Here is an 18,708-nt window from a genome sequence, read left to right as displayed (position 1 = left end):
CCCGGAGAGCTCGGAGGGGCCACCGCCCCCCCCCCCCCCCCCCGGTGAGCTCCAACAGAGGCGCGACGGCGGGGGGCGGCGGGGGACGCGGGACAGGCCGCGGCGGTGGGGGCAGGGAACGACAGGTCTGGATGGAAGCTACCACGCCCGCCCGCCAGGAGGCGGTACTGTCAATTACCGGTCTTCCGGAAGTGCCCTCTACGTCGCCTACTGCGCCTGCGCTGCAGGAGGGGCGCGAGCGCGCTTACACAGTTGCTACAGCAACCAGGAGAAGGCCGCTGTGCTTAACGGACTAAAATTCAGTACCTTCCCCGGAGTAAGGGAAAGTCTCGCGCACGCGTGCTGGGGCCTCTGGAACCCGCTCACCTCCCAAACAGTGAGAAACCGCGCCTCAGACCAACCTCTACGCAAGCGCAGAAGCCCATCTCGCGCCCCTCCTCTGCCCCTCTGCGCAGGCGCACAAAGCCGCGCTGGCAACCTCCGCAGCGGCCGCGCGCACCCTTCACCCCGCCGGCTGCTTTTGTCTCGCGCAAGCTTTTTAGGCCCTCCGCGAAATCCGCCCTTCTTTTCCTCCACTCTTCCCACCCGGAGAGCCAAGTGCAGAGAGCCGGGACCTCGCCCTTTCTCTGTATCCCTTTTCCTGACCAACCTCATCTCTGTCCTCCCTCCCTTTTTCCGTTCCCGAAGCCGGAAGGAGCCGAAGCGCCGACGGAAAAAACCGAAGCTATCTGCCGTGAGGCCTTCCCGAAGCGGTGGCGGAAGGAGCCGAAGTTTACCGGCAGGGGAGGAGTAAGTGTACTATCCGGAAAGAGCCGAAGCTTGGCGTCGGGTTTAATCCTTCGGCTGGGTCCGAGAGCCCTCGCTGGAAACCTTCAGAAAGCGCAGGAGTCCGAGAGTGTTAGGATTGTCGGAAATAGCTGATTGCTTGGATAGAGCCGGCGGAGAGGAGCGGGCAGTATCTGCGGAAGCAGCCAAAGACTGGGACGGTTTGAATTGTCGGAAGAAGCCGAACCCCTCGGGGGAGGGGGGTAGGCGCAGAGGAACGCGCGGACCTACGGAAACACCCGAACGTTGAAGAGCTAGTTTACGAAAAGTTACGATAGCTTGGGAAGCCGGTGAAGTCTTCGCTTCGGGTGTTTTCGGAGGCAGCCGAAGCCGCTGCTCCCGATTCCTTCTACTGCCCGGAAATAGCCGACGCTATTTGGAGCCCGGCTCTGGGGGGAGGGGCGCGTCGCGGGTGGGCGGGCGGGGAGAGGGGCGGAGCAGGGGCGGGGCGGGCGGCCCGGGCTTGATTAAGTAGGAGGCGGCGGAGCGCCGGCGGCGGCCGGAAGTAGCCGAAGCGAGCGGCGGAAGTAGCCGAAGGGGCCGGAGCGGGCGGGCGGCAAGGCGAGGCCAGAGCTGCACAGGGCCCTTACGCGGCCGTCTCAGCATGTCGGACTTCGACGAGTTCGAGCGGCAGCTCAACGAGAATAAGCAAGGTGAGGGCGCCGGGGGCGCAGGGCGGCGGGCGGGTCGGTTCCTGGCCTCTCTCCGTGTCCCCCGCCATTTTCCCCCGCTCTTCCCCCTCCTTTCAGGGCCGCGCGGCGCTCCCCCCCACTTCGCCGCGCGCCTCGCTCACGTGACCACCCGGCATGCAGCCGCGCGCGGGAGGGGAGGGGAGAGGAGGGGGCCGCGGGCGCGGGTCCCGGACGCATGCGCGGCGCGCTCCGCTTTGCGCCCCACGTGGTCCGCGGTGGAGGCGGCGCGGGCCCGCGGGCTCGCTGGGTGTTCCCTTGCGGACTAAGCACTCCCATATATTTAAAAAAAATTTTTTTTAAATCTGAAAATAGGTTTTATGTGTATTAGGTCCCGCAGTGCTTCCTTTCTTTCCCGCTGTCCCGGCACTTCCGCTTCCGGCCGGGCCCGCGGCCCGGGTCTCCACGCCCCTTTTGTCCCAAAATGGCCGTTGCGAGCTCCCCACGTGGGCGTGGGTCGGGGGGGACGCCGGCCCCGGGCAGTGAGCGTGTCGCGGTACCTTTTGCGGGAGAGGACACTCGTGCGTGTCCCGACCCGGGTTGGAGGTGGCGGGGGCACGTCATCCCGCACAGCTGTCGGGGCGCGGGGCCGCGGGTTTTCCGACGGGCACAGGCGGTGGGCGCTGCCGCGCTCTGTCTGCCTCGACTGCTCGTGGGAGGGACGCCGGCGGGCGGGAGGGCCTGCCCCGGGTGGCGTCGGTCTCTGCGCCACGTGCAGCCGGGCGTCCTGGGCTCCCGTCCCGGCGGCCCTGCCGCTCTCACGGCTGTACAGCGGCTCGGTGCCTTGTCCCTGAGTCTGTGGGCGAGGGAGGGCGGTCGTAACTACGGTGGAGGTCAGACCTCGAGCGCTTGCCAAGTGCATCTTTGCGAGGCTCGAGAGATATTTTTATTGCCGTAGAGGGGGAAACAGGTTTCTCAGGCCTTAGCTGTGACAAGGCCGGGCGGAGTTTACGTGGGGGTAGCGCGTAGAAGCTTGTGACGGGGTCTACGCTAAGGGCGGAGGAAGCGATCTACTGGCCACTGTGCAGTTATCCTCAGGGTGATGTCATCCTAGGACCTGGAGAGGACCACGGCGGGGAGAGTGCTCTCCTAGTGCCTTTCTGCCAGGTCCCCACACACCTGGGTTAGGTGGGACCCTTGTTCACAGGAAGGTTTGTTGGCTTCTGGGCGGTTTCATACCCGTACAGAGAAGAAGTCCACCTGAGTGTGGTTGGTGGCGGGGCTGCCAGGTGGACCTGCCTGAGCTCCTTAGGCAATCGCAGATGTGTGCCTCGGTTCTTCCTGGCGCTGGGAGGCCAGGCCCTCAGCCCTGCACGGCCCCTGGGTTGGTGGAGCTGTGCGCACAATGCAGCCACAGACTTCTGAACAACTGAAGCACCTTTTCTGTTTTCTTTGTCCGGGATATCTGTGTGTGGGGAGGCAGGAAGCTCCGTGCACGTCTGCCCTGCCTGTGGGTGGGTCTCTGGACCAGCCTGAGTGAGGCCTTCAGCCCTCTGAGAGCCCTTCAGACCCCGCGTCGGGCAGGTGTGTCCTCGGAGAATTAGTTTCCTTGTGTGGTTGCAGGCTCCCAGCAGGCATCACTGCTTCCTCTCCCCTGGTTCTTCTGCCCGCTTGTTTTGTTTGTTTCAGAGCCTCAGCTTGCTCATTTTATAAGCTTGCCGCCAGAGGCCCGCAGCCCCACAGCCTCCTGCCATGCTGGTGTGTTTCTTTGCTGCTCTTCTTTGCTTCAAGTGTCTGGTTTAGGTTTTATTTATTCGTGTTCAGAGAGATAACATTGTTACTAGTGGTTCTGGGTGGACTACAGCAGCTCTGCCTGTCCTGAGTTGAGTCTGCCCAGGTGATGATTAGCTGTACTTGCTAACATTAGGGAATTCACCTTCAGTCTTCACCGTCTTTTTTGCTTTTTGGCTATGAGCAAGTTATGTGAACTCTCTGTGCTTCCGTTTCCATATTTTTTGTTTGAACTAATAGTAGTGTTTTTTTCCAAACAGTTGTAAGAATTGGCAGTATAGGTGGGTTTTAGAAGTATTCTTGTGTTTGCTCATCTGTTTTTTTTTTTTTTTTCCTGAGGTGCTTTTCCTTAGTTTTATGGGTTCTAGAGTTGATTTGTTTGTAGAAAGTTGACGTTTAAAGTTTCAGCATAAAGTAGCACGGATGAGGCTCAAGTCCACTTTAACACCCCGTCCTTGTTGCCTTTACCTGTATCCGTCCATAGAACGGGGCTAGTGGAGGAGGGTGAGGGGTGTCTTTGAGTTAAGGAATAAGGAAACCTGCTGTGACGTGGTGCTCATAGCTTGGCCTGCACATCCTTCCCAGGGTCTTTTGAGCGGAGTTTTCTATGGTTTATACGGGCTAGGCTTGTGCTCCGTTCTTTTGGTCACCACCCCCAAGGCTGAAGGGGTTGAGTGAGCCTACTAGGGGGCTGGACCCTGTCCCTCTTGTGTTGGCTTTGAGGGAGTGTGGGCAGGATAGGGTGGTTTGGGAATCTGGCCTGCAAGGGGTAGGGGGCAGGGCATGCTCCTCCCCTACCTCTTGAGGCAGGGCCCAGCACCTCCCTTTCTAGGCCACATTCAGAAGGGAGCACCTCCCTACAAGAGGGCATCTTGCATTCTTTCTCTGGTTGGGAAGGGACCATCAGGTGTCCTAACTTCTTGGGGATACCAGATCCTGCCTTGCACCTGCCCCTGGGGCCTGATGGTGGGGCTGTGGGTGCCAGCTGGTTGAGGAGGTCTTTCCTGAGGGGTCGCCAGTTTCCTTCATTCAGGAAAACATCATTGGGTCTCTTGATTCCCCAGCCTCTAGCCCTGCCCCTCTCAGGGACGACCCTGGGGTCAGGCCCCTCAGCCCTCGAGGGGGACCAGGAGCCAGCCTCCTCTGTCTTCTCTGGCTCCCCAGCTCCTCCTGAGCATCCTCAGGTATCTTACACCCCGTGGGCATTTCCAGGCTCTGTCCCCTCAGGTAACCAGCTCCTGTCCCCTGGGACCCCCAGGGCTCCTGGACTGGCTTGTGGACCCAGGAAGCCTGCTATATTCCCTCCTCCACTGAATCCCTTCCCCTTGGGGGGTGGGTTCCCTGGGGCTCGGGGCATAGCCACCAGTGAGTGGGTGGGCTGGGCCATGTCCTCCCTCAGCTCATTCTCCTCCCCCTCCCCTGGCCCAGAACGGGACAAGGAGAACCGGCACCGCAAGCGTAGCCACAGCCGCTCGCGAAGCCGGGACCGCAAGCGCCGGAGCCGGAGCCGTGATCGGCGCAACCGGGACCAGCGGAGTGCCTCCAGGGACAGGCGGCGACGAAGGTACCAGGGCTTGGGGACCCCTGGCTGGGAATGGAGTGTCCTTGCACCCAGATACTGGTGTGCTTCGGCCTCTTGAGTTCTCTGTGTGTGTGTGTCTAGGTGTCTGTTACTTGTCTGTCTTGCATATGGGTTTTTTTTTTTTTTTTTTTATACTCTGTTTCTAGAGTTTTCAGTTTCTGGTGGGTTGGTGGGGGCATTGGGTTCTTTATCATGGAGGTGAGTCTGGATTCAGGGTGCTGACTCTTCTGTGTTGTGTTCACGAGGCCTGGCTCAGTCCCTGCCTCCTAGGACCCGTTTCTTTTTCCCATTATTATTCTGTGTTTTTCTGGGATTGTATTCTGGGGTCTATACTCTGCCTCCTGGGAAGAGGGGTTCTCAAAGTGGGGCAGCCTCTGTGAACCCAGCTGCCATCTGCTTTGCTAATGCTTCTTCCCTCCCTAGCCTCCCCTCTGTTTTCTTTCCCCTTAAGCGAGGAAGGGTAGGGTAGGTGGAAGTTCTGCCTTCTTCCATTTCAGTTTCTCCAAGTAGAAAGTGATCTGTGTGGCCTTTCATCCCTTCCACAGTTCCTCTTTCCTGGGTTGGGGGTTTGGGGGGGATGGCAGGGCCAAGGGGGCCTGCCCCCAGCCCTGGGGCTCTGTGCCCTTGGGGAGGTGTGGCGTGTGGGGAAAACGAGGGTCCCCAGTCACCCTTCCCCATACCTTTCCCTCCCATCCCTCAGCAAACCTTTGACCAGAGGCGCTAAAGAGGAGCACGGTGGATTGATGTGAGCTGCTCTTCCTGCCCCTTCCACCCTGATGTCCACTCCCTCTGCCCCTGCCCTCATGTACCCTGCCCTGTCCTTGTCCAGCCCTGGCCCAAGCACTGGGGAAGAGGTTCCACTTGCCTTGAAACCAGCACCCTTCCCGAGGCCTGGGTACAGCCCTGACCAGATCCTCTCCCTCCTGGAGAGCACTGCACTCCTAGTGGGTAGCTGAGGGGAGCCTGGGGTGCTCACAGGCCCACCTTTGGTCAGACTGAGGTCGTCCTGCCCGGCTCTCCCTTCCCCCTTCCCAGTCGTTCCCCCCGCCATGAGAAGAAGAAGAAGGTCCGTAAATATTGGGATGTCCCCCCGCCTGGCTTCGAGCACATCACCCCCATGCAGTACAAGGCCATGCAAGGTAGGTTTCAGCTGTTGCCTCCTTGGTGGAGAACATGCTAGGTGGTTGAGGGAGCAGATCCTGAGCTGGGGGGCAGGGGGGATAAGGTTTGTGTCCCGGGCTTTCTGGATTTTGCCTTTTTGACCACTGCAGAAGAGGTGCTGTGAGGTTCCCATGGGGAGCTGAGCCTGTGTGGGCTGGTCCACAGGGAGCTGCCTCCTCCCCTATCCAGGCTCTCCCACCAGTGTGCTGGGGGTGGGATGTGTGTGTAGAGGATTGCCAGGTTGCCATCTAATCCTGCTCTTCCTTCTCCAAGCGGCGGGTCAGATTCCAGCCACCGCCCTCCTTCCCACCATGACCCCTGATGGCCTGGCTGTGACCCCGACGCCGGTGCCCGTGGTCGGGAGCCAGATGACCAGACAGGCCCGGCGCCTCTACGTGGGGAACATCCCCTTTGGCATCACTGAGGTACTGCCTACCCCCTGCCTTTTCCCTGCCCTCTCCCCAGTTCCCTCCCATTCCTCCCCTCTCCCCCTCCCCTCCCCCAACCTGCACGGGTCAGACTCTGCCTCCTGCAAGGCCCCCCGGCCCCCTCCCCGACGGACCGATGGAGTTGAGCCAGCCAGGGGCCGGGCTGGGGGTGGCCCTCTCCCTCCCTCCTCTTCCCCTCTCCCGTCTCCCCTTTCCCAACCTCCTCCAGCAACCCAGGGATCAAGGCACACACAACGAACCTACGAAAATCCATGAGTCCAGTCCGTATCGAGAGAGACAGAGAGGGAGACTCGCACGCGCGCGCGCACGCACACTGACACACGCACACATGCACACACGCACAGACGCACGCTCCCCTCAGTTGTCTCTGACACACCTCTGGTTCTCTGCCGCCTGTTCCCATCCTCTCCCCACGTCCCTCCCGTGGTCGCTGCTCTTTTGTTTTGATGGCCCTGACCTCCCCAACCTTCCCCACCACTCCTCTCCCCTCCCTCCCCCCCACCCCTTCCCGTGGCACCCCGAGAATCCCGAGATCAAAGAGTTGTTTCCATTTCTCTTTAAAGTGAAATATTGTGGGGCTGAGATCCCTCGTAGCAACAAAAAGTTTGCTACCGTCGTCGAAGGCAAGTAAGGTCCATTCTGACTTTCTCAACCTGCACTTTGCTACGTTTGATAAAGCAGCCCCCGGACTCCAGGGCCAGATCCCGCCACATCACTCTTTTCTCCCCCTCCCACCCTTCCTCCCTCCCTCCGCCCTCTGCCCTCCTTGTCCCTTGGCTCCTCTTCCTCTCCCAACTCCTTTTCTTCTCTGGACTTGTCTTCCTCTCTGACTCTTCTTCCCTGTCTTTCCTGCTCTCCTGCTGTGCCTTCTTCCTGTCCTCACGGGATGTGCTCTCTCTCTCTCTCTCTCTCTCTCTCTCTCACCTTCCACCTCCCTGTTTTCTATTTTATGCTTTTTCTTCTTTTCCTGTCATTGCCATTTCTATGCGTTTTTCTTGAATGACGTGTCTCTGGTTGGGGCCCCTGCGGTCCTCCCCACACTCCTGGCCCCTGGCTGTCTTTTGCTGCTGCCTCCTACTCCTCTTTGCTTTCTCTAATCTTCTCCTGTCTCTGTCCCTGCTGATCTCTCTGCCCCCACCCCTGTTACACTGCTCCCTCCCTCTCTCCTTCCACCCTCCCTTTCCCTTTCCCTCCCCTCCCCCCCAAACCCCTCTGTGTCTCCCTCTCTCACCCTCCCCTCCTCTCTCCACCTCCCTCCCCCCGCCCCCCCCTGTCTCCTATTCCCTCTGCAGGAGGCCATGATGGATTTCTTCAACGCCCAGATGCGCCTTGGGGGTCTGACCCAGGCTCCTGGCAACCCCGTCTTGGCTGTGCAGATTAACCAGGACAAGAACTTTGCTTTCTTGGAGGTGAGCGGGTTGCATTGTGGGGTCAGAAGGTGTGTGTTCTTTCTCTGCAGCAGCCTTGATCTGCCCAGGGCCCTTCTGCAGGCCGTGGTACACCCGGCACCCTGATCCTCATCACTGTACCACCACCTTCTCTTTCAGTTCCGCTCAGTGGATGAGACCACCCAGGCCATGGCCTTTGATGGCATCATCTTCCAGGGCCAGTCGCTGAAGATCCGTAGGCCTCATGACTACCAACCCCTGCCTGGCATGTCGGAGAACCCCTCTGTCTACGTCCCTGGTGAGTGGGGGCCTTGTCCCACGCTTCCCTCTCCAGCCCCGCTGGAGCCACTTGGGAGATGGCATGAATGCTTCTCATCCATCTCCCCAAACCTTAGGAGAATGCACAGTGGCTGTGGGAGGTGTTGAGGGAGGTGAAGGGTTTGCTGCCTGGCTGTCATTCCTGCTCTGGCTTTGGGACTTTGTGAGCATAAGCGTGTGAGCTCATAGTGTGAACACAAGCAGTTTCTCAATGTGGGGTCGGCTGCTGGACGTTCCCTTGTCTGGCCCCTGTTTCTCCTGACTTCTGTGCTTTGGGCTATTCCCCACGGCCACGTTTAGTAGTAGTCTGGGTCAGTGGAGATCATAGCAGACTGGAATCGGTGATCTTTTCCTGAAAAGGGTCAGATAGTAAATATCTTTGGTTTTGTGGGCCATACCGACTGGGTCACCTGGGTCACAATTGTTCTGTTGTGACGTGGCAACCTGTATGCCGCCTCGTGATAGCTGAATGAGTGGGTGTGGCCCTGGTATATTACCCACACGTTGTGCAATAGCTTCTAAAAAACCTTGCAGGCTATACAAAAAGACAGCTGGCTTAACTCGACTTACAGGCTGGTTGCCGTCCCCTGTGGTGAGATGGGTGAAAGTGAGGATTTGTGCCTCTGGGAGGCCCTGTTGGAGTGCAGGGAGCAAAGTGGGCTTGGAGAAGCCAGTGCTGTGGTGGAACTGGGGGGCCTGGATCTTAGGTCCCTGGTGTTCTCCCAGTAAAGGTGGTAGGCATGGATGGTCTGGGCCAGGGGGTGGGGGGGAGGAGCAGAAGGTGGGTTTCTGCTGGCTGAGGCTTCGCCCTGAAGGACACCTTTTAGAAATCGAGTCCACTGCTGACAAAGCGGGGGACATGGAGTCCCAGAGAGGGTGACACCTCAGGACTGGGTGCTGGTTCCCTGCCTTGTTTCCAGTGTTTTCCACCGTAATGAATTTGGTAAGTTTGGTGGATCTAATGTTTCTGGTAACTGAGGCGTATTTTTCGATGTTGACATGTACTAAATGTTTGATCAGATGATTTCTGTGTGGGTGCACGTCTGTGAGAGCATTTCTAGATGAAGTTATAGGCCGTTGCTTTGTATTAAAGTGAATCTCTTTTTAAGAGTTTACTTTAGAGAAAGCGTGCACATGTGCGCAGGTGGGGTTGGATGTGGGGCGAAATCTGGAGCAGACTCCACACTGAGGGCAGAGCCTGACTGTGGGCTCGGTCCCACAACTGCAAGATCATGACACCTGAGCCAGAATCAAGAGTTGGTACCTAACTGATGGGAGTCAGCCAGGCGCCCCTGTGCAAAATAAATTTAGTGTTTTAAGGTTTATTTTTTTAAGGGTTTTATTCATTTATTCATGAGAGAGGGAGAGTGGTAGAGACAGGCAGAGGGAGAAGCAACCTCCCTGAGACTCACTCCCAGGACCCTGGGATCACGACTTGAGCTGAAGGTGGATGCTCAATCACTGAGCCACCCAGGTGTTCTTTTTTTTTTTCTTTTTATAAAGATTTTATTTATTTATTCATAGAGACACAGTGAGAGGGGCAGAGGCACAGGGAGAGGGAGAAGCAGGCTCCATGCAGGGAGCCTGATGTGGGACTCGATCCAGGGTCCCCAGGATCACACCCCAGGCTGCAGGCAGCGCTAAACCTCTGCGCCACCAAGGGCTGCCCCCACCCAGGTGTTCTTAAGATGTTTTTTTTTTTTTTTAAAGATTTATTTATTTATTTTTATTTGTGATAGAGAAAGAGGCAGAGACACAGGAGGAGGGAAAAGCAGGCTCCATGCCGGGAGCCTGACATGGGACTTGATCCCGGGACTCCAGGATTGTGCCCTGGGCCAAAGGCAGGCGCCAAACTGCTGAGCCACCCAGGGATCCCTTCTTAAGATGTTTTTAATTATATAAGGAGCCTGCTTACTTGTCGAAGCTTACTATGTCAGGCGCTTTGCCGAGTGGGGTCCATGGATCAGGTTAGTTTTTGTGACAGCTGTGTAGTACAAAGTCTGCAACTGACAGCTAGGGGTCAAATGTAGCTTACCAGTAAGCCTGTTTTCCTAAAGTGGGCTCTGCGTCCGGTGTGTACTCATGTACTCACTGTACTTCATGTACTTCAGCAAAAGGCATGTGCTCCACCTTCTGAGCCAGCCAGGTGCCCCTTGCCCATTTTTTTAAATAAAGATTAACTGGCACAGAGCCGAATCCACTCGTTGTCTAGCGTCTGTATGACTTTTCTGCAGCAGCGGTCAGTTTGGATGAGAGACCCCGTGGCCCACAAACTGAAAATGTTTGCCACCCAGCTCTTTGGTGAGAGGCTTGCCAGCCACTGTTGTGTGTACCGCGATCCTGTTTCAGACGGGAGGAGAGCAAGGCAAGGCATGATAATGGTCTCTGGAGTTGGTGCTGTGCGGTCTTCCATAGCACCTTCTGACACAGGCCCTTTACCGTGTGGGAACAGAGACCTCGCGGGTCAGGGATAGCTTGTATTGGATCGTCTTCCCAGATTCATGGGCCCCTTTCTAGACGTAACTATTGGCGTGACTAAGCAGCTGAAGCGTGGGTCATCATCCATCTCTGTTCTTTGGGATTTGCTCACCCAGAGGGACCTGAGGGTCTACAGTACTAGTGCCTGGGCAGGTGGCAGGAAGTGTGATTGTGCTTGTAGATTGAGCATCTTCTAGTTACCTTTTCATAGCGAAGTTCATATTTCAGTCTTCATTTTTTGGTTTAAAAAAAAAAAACAATTTTATTATACAAGGAGGCTAAAGAGGAAAGCATGTGTGATAAAATTTAGCAGATGTTCTTGGCTGGAAGAGACAGTTCAGGAACCTGGAAGGCAACTTTCTGACCTTGATGGAAATGTGTTGATTAAACATGCATCACTTGGGGTTGTGAAATCTTGAGTTCATCTGCCCCTGAAGTCAGGCCTTGCTGTTGAGTGCTGGTGACAGGATCCTGGTGGTTCTTTGAAGACAAGAGGGAGACTGAGGCGGGGGGTGGGCCAGAGCTGTCTTTGGAAGCAGGGGAGCCCAGTAGTTATTCAGTGTGAGTTCAGCTCAGCTGTGAGCACCCGCCCACTGCCATGCCAGGCTCCCTTCCCCGTGCAGGGCCGAGTCCTAATCCCCCCCCCCCGCCCCCTCATCAGGCTCCTGCCACTGGGGCCTCACCCCCATGTACCCACTCCCTTATACCCACTCCCTTGGCAGAGTCCTATTCTGCCTGGTCTGGTGGTGAGTGCATGGTAGGAGGAAGTGGTATTCTAGGCACAGGGAAAGATTGCTCAGCCTTTGGGGGTCTAGTGTGGCCTTCAGAGAGGAGGTGTGTGCCAGGTGGACCCTCTGAAGGAGTGGATGTGTGGTCAGGGAGGAGGAGCCTGTCCATCCTTTTTTTTTTTTTTTTTCTTAAGATTTTATTTATTTATTCATGAGACATAGATAGAGGCAGACACACAGGCAGAGGAAGCAGGCTCCATGCAGGGAGCCCAATGTGGGACCCGATCCCAGTTCTCCAGGATCAGGCCCCGGGTTGAAGGTGGCACGAAACCACTGAGCCACCCGGGCTGCCCTGCCCATCCTATTGGGAGCGGATGTTGCCAGGGGCTTGATTTTGGGCACTGGGATTGATTGGTATCCCCATTTTCTGGCTGTGTGACTCTGTACGATAATAGTCCCCTGCTTCAGAACCGTCGTTCACTCAGGGTCTGCAGTCATTTATAGCTCTGGTCTCAGGCCCTATTTCAGGTGTACGCCCCATGTGGGTCATCCTCATCCTCCTGTGTCATAGATGCGAACACATAGAGCCTCACTTGGTGCTGTACCCCAGATTTGAACCCAGGGAGTCTGACCCTGGTGCCCTAAGCTCTGCATGCTTCCCTGGAGTGGATGGCACAGCAGATAGCAGCCAAGGCCAGCTGGCTGAGGGTCATCTGGCTCTGCCACTACTCCCTACTGGGGTGATGGAATCTCTGCTTTGCCTAGTCAGCCATCGTTCAGAGCTTTGGTACCTGTGTAAAGTCCCTAGCTTGCCGAGAGCTGCCTGTGGAGGCACAGGTGTTATGGGCTTGGGGACCCCTCTTTCTGTGTGTGTGACTCCAAGATAGAACCAACTTTCTCTGCCTCAGTTTATCCTGTCTGGATAGGGCTTTGGAGAGCACGGATAGTAGACTTCATGAATTTACCTGTGGTGTCTGGCCTGTGGCCTCTGCATAGCCTACCTTGGACACGCTGGATCTTCATGGTCTGCCCACCCCCCCACAGGCCCCACTCTGATGGTGCTTAGCTCTGGTTAAAGTGGCTGGGGTGGTGTCAGGAGAAAATGCACTCTTTTTTGTGTCCAGTCACTCAGTGTCTGATGCTTTCTGCCATCTTTCATTTCACCTGTCCGACCCTAGCTAGGTCAGGAAGAAGTGTGGAGGGGCTGCTTGGTGTGGACTGCTGAGGTGGGCCGGGCCATGCTGCTTTTGGTAGTGGGCTCTGGCCTTTGGAAAGTCAGGAACTGGTCGGGCCTGACCAGTGGTGTTTCTCTTCCAATGAGCCCTGATAGTGATCTGGGGCTCTGGGTAGCTCACACCTCACAGGAGGCCCCTGGGAATTAAACGACATGCTTTTGAAGCCAGTGGACAACAGGCTGAGCCACCTGGCAGGCACTTGTGTCTGAATCCAAAATTGAGTGGATATGGCAAGATTGGGGTGGATGCAGAGTAGTCATTAAACCATTCAGCCGACAAACATGAGCCCACTGTGATGTCCCTGCTGGCCTCTGAGGTCAGCAAGCTGAGTCGACTGGGCATATCCCTGCCTTCGCAGACCCAGAGCAGGAGGCCAAAGAGGGAGTTGCTGGGTTTTTGTGGTTGCAAAAAGCTCGGGACCACAGAGAGAAGGACCAAGGGTCTCAACGGGAGACCTGATGTAAACGTCTGGGTGGTAGGAATGGCATTGGGGTTGTGATCTGAAAGACGGAGGGGGTGTAGGTGTGTCATCCTGATGTCTTACCAGTAAGGGCGAGTGCTGCCAGGACTTGTGGTTGGCAGGTTTGAGGTGTGGCCCCTTAGTGGGGACCCTCGCTGTGGTGCCACCCTGGTGTCGTGGCACATCCGAAGAAGAGCTGCTAGTGTGAGTCTTAGGGTCTGGATAGGTTTGGGAGACCGTGGTTTTGTCAGCGTTGCTGGGCCACCTTGGCTGATATAATGGGCCAGGCCCTGTGCACACACCCCGGGGTCTTGGTTAAAGACCCTGTGCTGGAAACCAAAGCCTATGTACTCCCCTTCCCCCCAGGAGTTGTGTCCACCGTGGTCCCGGACTCTGCCCACAAGCTGTTCATCGGGGGCTTACCCAATTACCTGAACGACGACCAGGTAGATCCCTCGCCTCCTTCTGGCTTCTCCCCTCCCACTCTTTACCTCAACCAGCCCTGACGGAGTTGCGGCCCTGCCGCAGGTCAAAGAGCTGCTGACGTCGTTTGGGCCTCTCAAGGCCTTCAACCTGGTCAAGGACAGCGCCACAGGGCTCTCCAAGGGCTACGCCTTCTGTGAGTACGTGGACATCAACGTTACGGATCAGGTGAGCCCGGGCCCCTGCCCTGCTGTGTCCACTCCCAAGTCGCCCTCCTGGGGATGGGTGGGAGGAGGCCAGCTTAGGTAGGGTCCTGTGTGGGGGACTGGGCCCCTTCCCCTTGGTTCCGGCTCCTGCCAGGTGCTCACTCTTTGGCCTTTCCTCTCACCACCAGTGCCCAGCTCTGGGGTATTGGGGCTTGGTGGGAGGCGTCAAGTCCTGCACCTGACCCGCACCTTTCTGCTGCACCCCCCCCCTTGTCCTCCGCACACAGGCTATTGCGGGGCTGAATGGGATGCAGCTGGGAGATAAGAAATTGCTCGTGCAGAGGGCAAGTGTGGGAGCCAAGAATGCCACGCTGGTGAGCCCCCCGGCACGTCATCTTCCATTGGCTAGAGGGATACTGGGGAGGGGCGGGGCGGGGTGGCCTGGGGGATGCTGGGAGCAGATCCTCAGAAGCTTCGGCTCCAGCCCTGGCTTTCCTGGGCCTTCAGGGGCGGACGTGATTCTCTGGGTAGGCCTCTGGGGGTTCGGTGTGGCCCTGGCCGTGACAGCCCTGCCCTCCCCCCTTCTTCCCACAGAGCACCATCAACCAGACCCCCGTGACCCTGCAAGTGCCGGGCCTCATGAGCTCCCAGGTACAGATGGGCGGCCACCCAACGGAGGTCCTGTGCCTCATGAACATGGTGCTGCCCGAGGAGCTGCTAGACGATGAGGAGTATGAGGAGATTGTGGAGGATGTGCGAGATGAGTGCAGCAAGTATGGGCTTGTCAAGTCCATTGAGATCCCCCGGCCTGTGGATGGCGTCGAGGTGCCCGGCTGTGGAAAGGTGTGCATGTGTGCATGGGTACACACCAGTGCTATGACTCACATGGGTATAGGGTCCCCCAGGAGTGTGGTCTTGCAGCTGTGCTTCACAGCTTGGCTTTGTCATGTGATCTTACATATGTGGTTCGGTCTTGTCTGTAAGTGGGGAGAAAAGTGCTAAAAACAGAACAGCAGCAAACCCACTTGAGTCTTCTGGGTGCCAGGTACTCCCTGAGCTTAACCTTTGCAACATGAACTCTCATGGCAGCTCTCTTAGCCTTTGCTCAGAGGATGCAGGCCACATGGTCTGATTCCACAGCCCACTGGGTCCTGTCACTTCTGGCACTGTGCTAGGTGTCAGCACCTTGAACCCTTCTTGAGAGGCAGGGAAGAGTGGGTGACTTAGCTTTCCCTAGCCGCTCACCTAGTGATTCAGGCCTTCAAGCAGAACAAGTCCTGGGGCCAGCCTTGTCAAAGACAACATGTGTGATAGTAGCTGGAAAGGGAGTAGAATTGCTCTGCTCTGGATGCTGTTCTTAGACAGGAATAGACACCTCTTAGTCAAGGTTAAGAGTTGATATTAACCAGGCCCAAGTGATAATAGGTTATCCCAGGTGGTAGGGTCCTGAGCAGGGAACCCAATGAACATAGATCTCCTGGGTTATGAGCCTGGTGTGTTTGGGGATGGTGACAAGGCTGGCATAGTCTAAGCAGAGAGCAGTGGGAGATGAGTTCTGAGGTTGGGAGCTGGGGCCTAGTGTGGCAGATCTTGTAGGCCTGTGTGGGTCCTGGAAGAATGTTGGGTGTTCTTGAAGTGAGAAGGAAGCCTTTGAAAGTTCAGGAATGTGGTCTGTTGCCTTGCACATAGAGTTCCTCATAATCAAGTAGGCGTGGACAGGAATTACAGGGAGGTCCAGGTCTTACTCCAGTCCTGCAGAGCTGGGTTCTGCAGGCAGGGAATTCAGAGGGGGGCAGAGGTGGTGGTGGTATGACCTGGAACTTTGGGAACTAACAGCTTATGGTCACTTGGTCGGAAGATGGTGACTTGATGGAAAGTAGCAGCAGGAGGATGGAGAGAAGTCAGTCCATGGATTTGAAAGACACGTTACCTGTAAACACCCAGATCCTGGTGGTTGATTTGGGAGGGGGAAGAGGAGTCAAGATGCTCAGATTCCTGGGCTTTGGCAGCTAGGTGGAGATGGCAGGTGAGAAGCAAGGGAGATGAGCAGGTTTGGGGGTGGGGGGTGGGGGTCAGTGTTGGGGAAGAGTGGGCTGTCAGTCTGAGGTCCTGAGACACCTCATTAGAGATATGTGAAGCAGTGAGGACGGAGCTGCATTCCAGGCATGAGGGAAACATTTCTGATAGAAACAGATGTCATCAACACACTGATCCTCATTTTGGTGTCAGCTGGATAGGATTGCCCAGGGAGCAGTGGAAAGAGAGCCAGGTACCAAGGGACAGGGTTGGGGGGGGGGGGTGATGAAGGGATGAGCAGCATTTCCTCTCTCTCCTCCCGTGCTCTGCTTCCCAGTCCTCACTGGTGTGGTGTATGTGGTGTGATGGAAGCACCCGCTCCCCTCATGCCTCATGGGCGCTGGGATGGATCCTGGCTCCTGAGGGGCTGAGTCAGTATTTGTGGGAAGGATGAATGGGAAGACCGGCCTGGTGTCGGAGATCCTCCTGTTTTGTTTGTAAACTTTGTCTTTCTTTTCAAACATGCATAAAAGTAGAAGTACCACACTGACCTACTATGGTAGGTCACTTTAGTTCCATTGTGGCACATAGAGTAGTATCGTCGTGTCCCATCATCCAGCTTCACTTGTCATTCTTAATTTCCCAACTTCATTTTTCCTGAAATAATTCAACGCATATCTCCTATATTTTATCTCCAATAATCAAGTGTATTGCTTTAGTATCTGAGCTACTAGGATTTGGGGCCTGGTAAGTCTTGCTCTTTGAATTCTGTGCTGTGCACTGTTCGATGTGTGGCCCCATTGCCAGTCTCCACCCTGTAGATGGGGGCTCCTACATGGTAGCACTACACTCCTCCTTTGTGACAGCCTAAAACCTCTCCAGATATTGCAAAATGTTGCTTGGGGACACATTTGTGCTGGTTGAGAACTGCTCTAAACTTTTAACAGAAAACTTTATTTTATTTTATTTTATTTATTTATGATAAGCACACAGTGAGAGAGAGAGAGAGGCAGAGACATAGGTAGAGGGAGAAGCAGGCTCCATGCACTGGGAGCCTGATGTGGGATTCGATCCCGGGTCTCCAGGATCGCGCCCTGAGCCAAAGGCAGGCGCCAAACCGCTGCGCCACCCAGGGATCCCTTTTAACAGAAAACTTCTAAATAATTATAATGAAAGTACAATATCATTGTTACAATAAGAAAATTATTCTTAGGATTTACTTAAATTTGTATTATAATTTCCTTGAGTGTCTCAAATGTCTTTTTATACTTGATCCATTTAAATATCCAAACAAGGATCCATGCAATCTTATTTAGAACTTTCTTAAAACTTAGCAGTTCTGTGTAATGCCCCCCCCCCCTTTTTTTTTTTGGTGAGTCATTTTGTTGAAGCAACAGGGCCTTTGTCTTACAGAATTGTCATGTTGTGAATTAGGTTGGTATCTTCCCCCTCACCCACTCCCTGTAAACCGTTTTTTTTTTTTTTTTTTTTTTTAACTGGTGGTTTTTTGTGTTTTTGGTTTTAAGATTTTATTTATTCATTCATGAGAGACAGGCAGAGACATAGGCAGAGGGAGAAGTAGGCTCCATGCAGGAAGTCCGATGTGGGACTTGGTCCCTGGACTCCAGGATCACACCCTGAGCCAAAGACAGACGCTCAACCACTGGGCCACCCAGGCATCCCCTAAACTGGTGGTGTAAACAAGATGAGATACTTGACCGGATCAGTGTTTTTTTGTTGTTGTTGTTGTTGTTTCTTGCTTTGAGTCAACTTGGGTTTGAATCCTAATTTCTGAGCTTTCCTTGTCTGTCTCTGGGGAGAACCTGGCCCTTGGGGAAGCTTTGGGGAGGGAGGAGCACCGGCAGGGCGGGTGGAGCTCGTTGCCGTGGGTGTGGCTCTGGGCTCCAGTCACGCTCTGATGCCTCCCCTGAGCTCTGCTCTGTGCGCTCTGTTCTTTGATCCTGGGATTCGAGAGTACATTTGGGTAAATGCTCGCAGATCTGCAGGAAGGCCCGCTGCCTCCCTCTGTCTGTCTTGCAGAGTTGTGGGTTCTGTGCAGGCTAGCTGGTTGCTGGGGCTGAGGCCACCTTGCTTTTACCACTTGCCTCTTACTCCCGCAGATCTTCGTGGAGTTCACCTCTGTGTTTGACTGCCAGAAAGCCATGCAGGGCCTGACCGGTCGCAAGTTCGCCAACAGAGTGGTTGTCACAAAATACTGTGACCCCGACTCTTACCACCGCCGGGACTTCTGGTAGAGGTGGAGGGGGAGGGTGGGGGAAGGGCTGGCTGGGGGTGTCTCCCCCTCCACCCCCCCCTTTTCCCCCTCTGAAGAAGATGGGCAGAGGAGTGACAGCCGAACGACAGCCGACAGCCGGCAGCAACTGGAATGGCAGCGATCGGGGCGGGGAGGGCAATGGGGAAGTGTGCGCACAGGCCCACACACATGCACCCACAGACACAGAGGGAAGGGGGGCGGGGAGGGGGTGCACAGCAGGGCGGGTAGGACCCCCATGGCCCCTCCCCAGAACAGCCTCTCCTCCCTCTCCTACCCGCCCCCGTCCCCACTGTAGAAACATAAGTGTGTTTATATTTTATGGCCAAACTATTTTGAATTCTGTTGTCCACACTCCCCCGTGCCCTGCCTTATCCCTCCAGGACCACAGCTCCCGTCCTCCTGGCCTCCGGTCCTACCCCCGTGCGCCCCCCCCCCCCCCTCCCGTGCCCTCCCTGGTTTCTTACGTAGTTGACTCTCCTCTCTAGTCTCCCTGACCTGCGGCCCCCGTTTCCTCTCTGTGGCAGTTTCATATTTGCTAAGACGAATTTGCTCATTAAACATTTTGTTGTATTTTACTTTATGGGCCTGCTCGGTGTCCAGTGTGTATGAGTCCCCCAGTCTCTGACCTCTCCCCTCGCGCCCTTGGCGCGCCCTCGGGGCACACCCTGCCAGCGTGGCCGCTTGCTCCGGCCGAAGGGGGGGGGCGTGGCGGCAGGCTAGTTCGCGCGGTGGAGAGGCGGTGTT

At 56.0% G+C, this 18,708-nt stretch overlaps 1 protein-coding gene across 2 annotated transcripts; it reads left to right on the top strand.

The window, feature by feature from the left end:
- The first annotated feature begins 1,270 nt into the window (after positions 1-1,270).
- Positions 1,271-18,539, top strand: U2AF2 (U2 small nuclear RNA auxiliary factor 2). 2 transcript variants are annotated; one of them, XM_077913852.1, is made up of 12 exons: positions 1,271-1,478; positions 4,674-4,809; positions 5,528-5,572; positions 5,863-5,966; positions 6,262-6,413; positions 7,730-7,846; positions 7,985-8,123; positions 13,411-13,490; positions 13,573-13,695; positions 13,961-14,059; positions 14,268-14,516; positions 17,810-18,539. In XM_077913852.1, the coding sequence occupies exons 1-12, from the start codon at positions 1,430-1,432 to the stop codon at positions 17,942-17,944; spliced, it is 1,428 nt and encodes a 475-aa protein (XP_077769978.1). In that variant the 5' UTR covers positions 1,271-1,429; the 3' UTR covers positions 17,945-18,539. The 2 variants fall into 2 exon arrangements, with proteins under 2 accessions (XP_077769978.1, XP_077769981.1); XM_077913855.1 differs by having other exon boundaries at positions 1,273-1,478; positions 13,961-14,047.
- The last annotated feature ends 169 nt before the right edge of the window (positions 18,540-18,708 follow it).

The sequence above is a fragment of the Canis aureus genome, chromosome 1 (genome assembly GCF_053574225.1).
Source record: "Canis aureus isolate CA01 chromosome 1, VMU_Caureus_v.1.0, whole genome shotgun sequence".
Taxonomy (NCBI): domain Eukaryota; kingdom Metazoa; phylum Chordata; class Mammalia; order Carnivora; family Canidae; genus Canis; species Canis aureus.
This window is presented reverse-complemented; position numbering and strand designations above follow the sequence as displayed.

Excerpts from the sequence above, each read along its gene's own strand:
- U2AF2 (XM_077913852.1), top strand. The coding sequence starts at position 1,430 with ATGTCGGACTTCGACGAGTTCGAGCGGCAGCTCAACGAGAATAAGCAA. Across the intron at positions 5,573-5,862 it reads GAGGAGCACGGTGGATTGAT|TCGTTCCCCCCGCCATGAGA; the intron begins GTGAGCTGCTCT and ends CCCCCTTCCCAG. Across the intron at positions 8,124-13,410 it reads CCCCTCTGTCTACGTCCCTG|GAGTTGTGTCCACCGTGGTC; the intron begins GTGAGTGGGGGC and ends CCTTCCCCCCAG.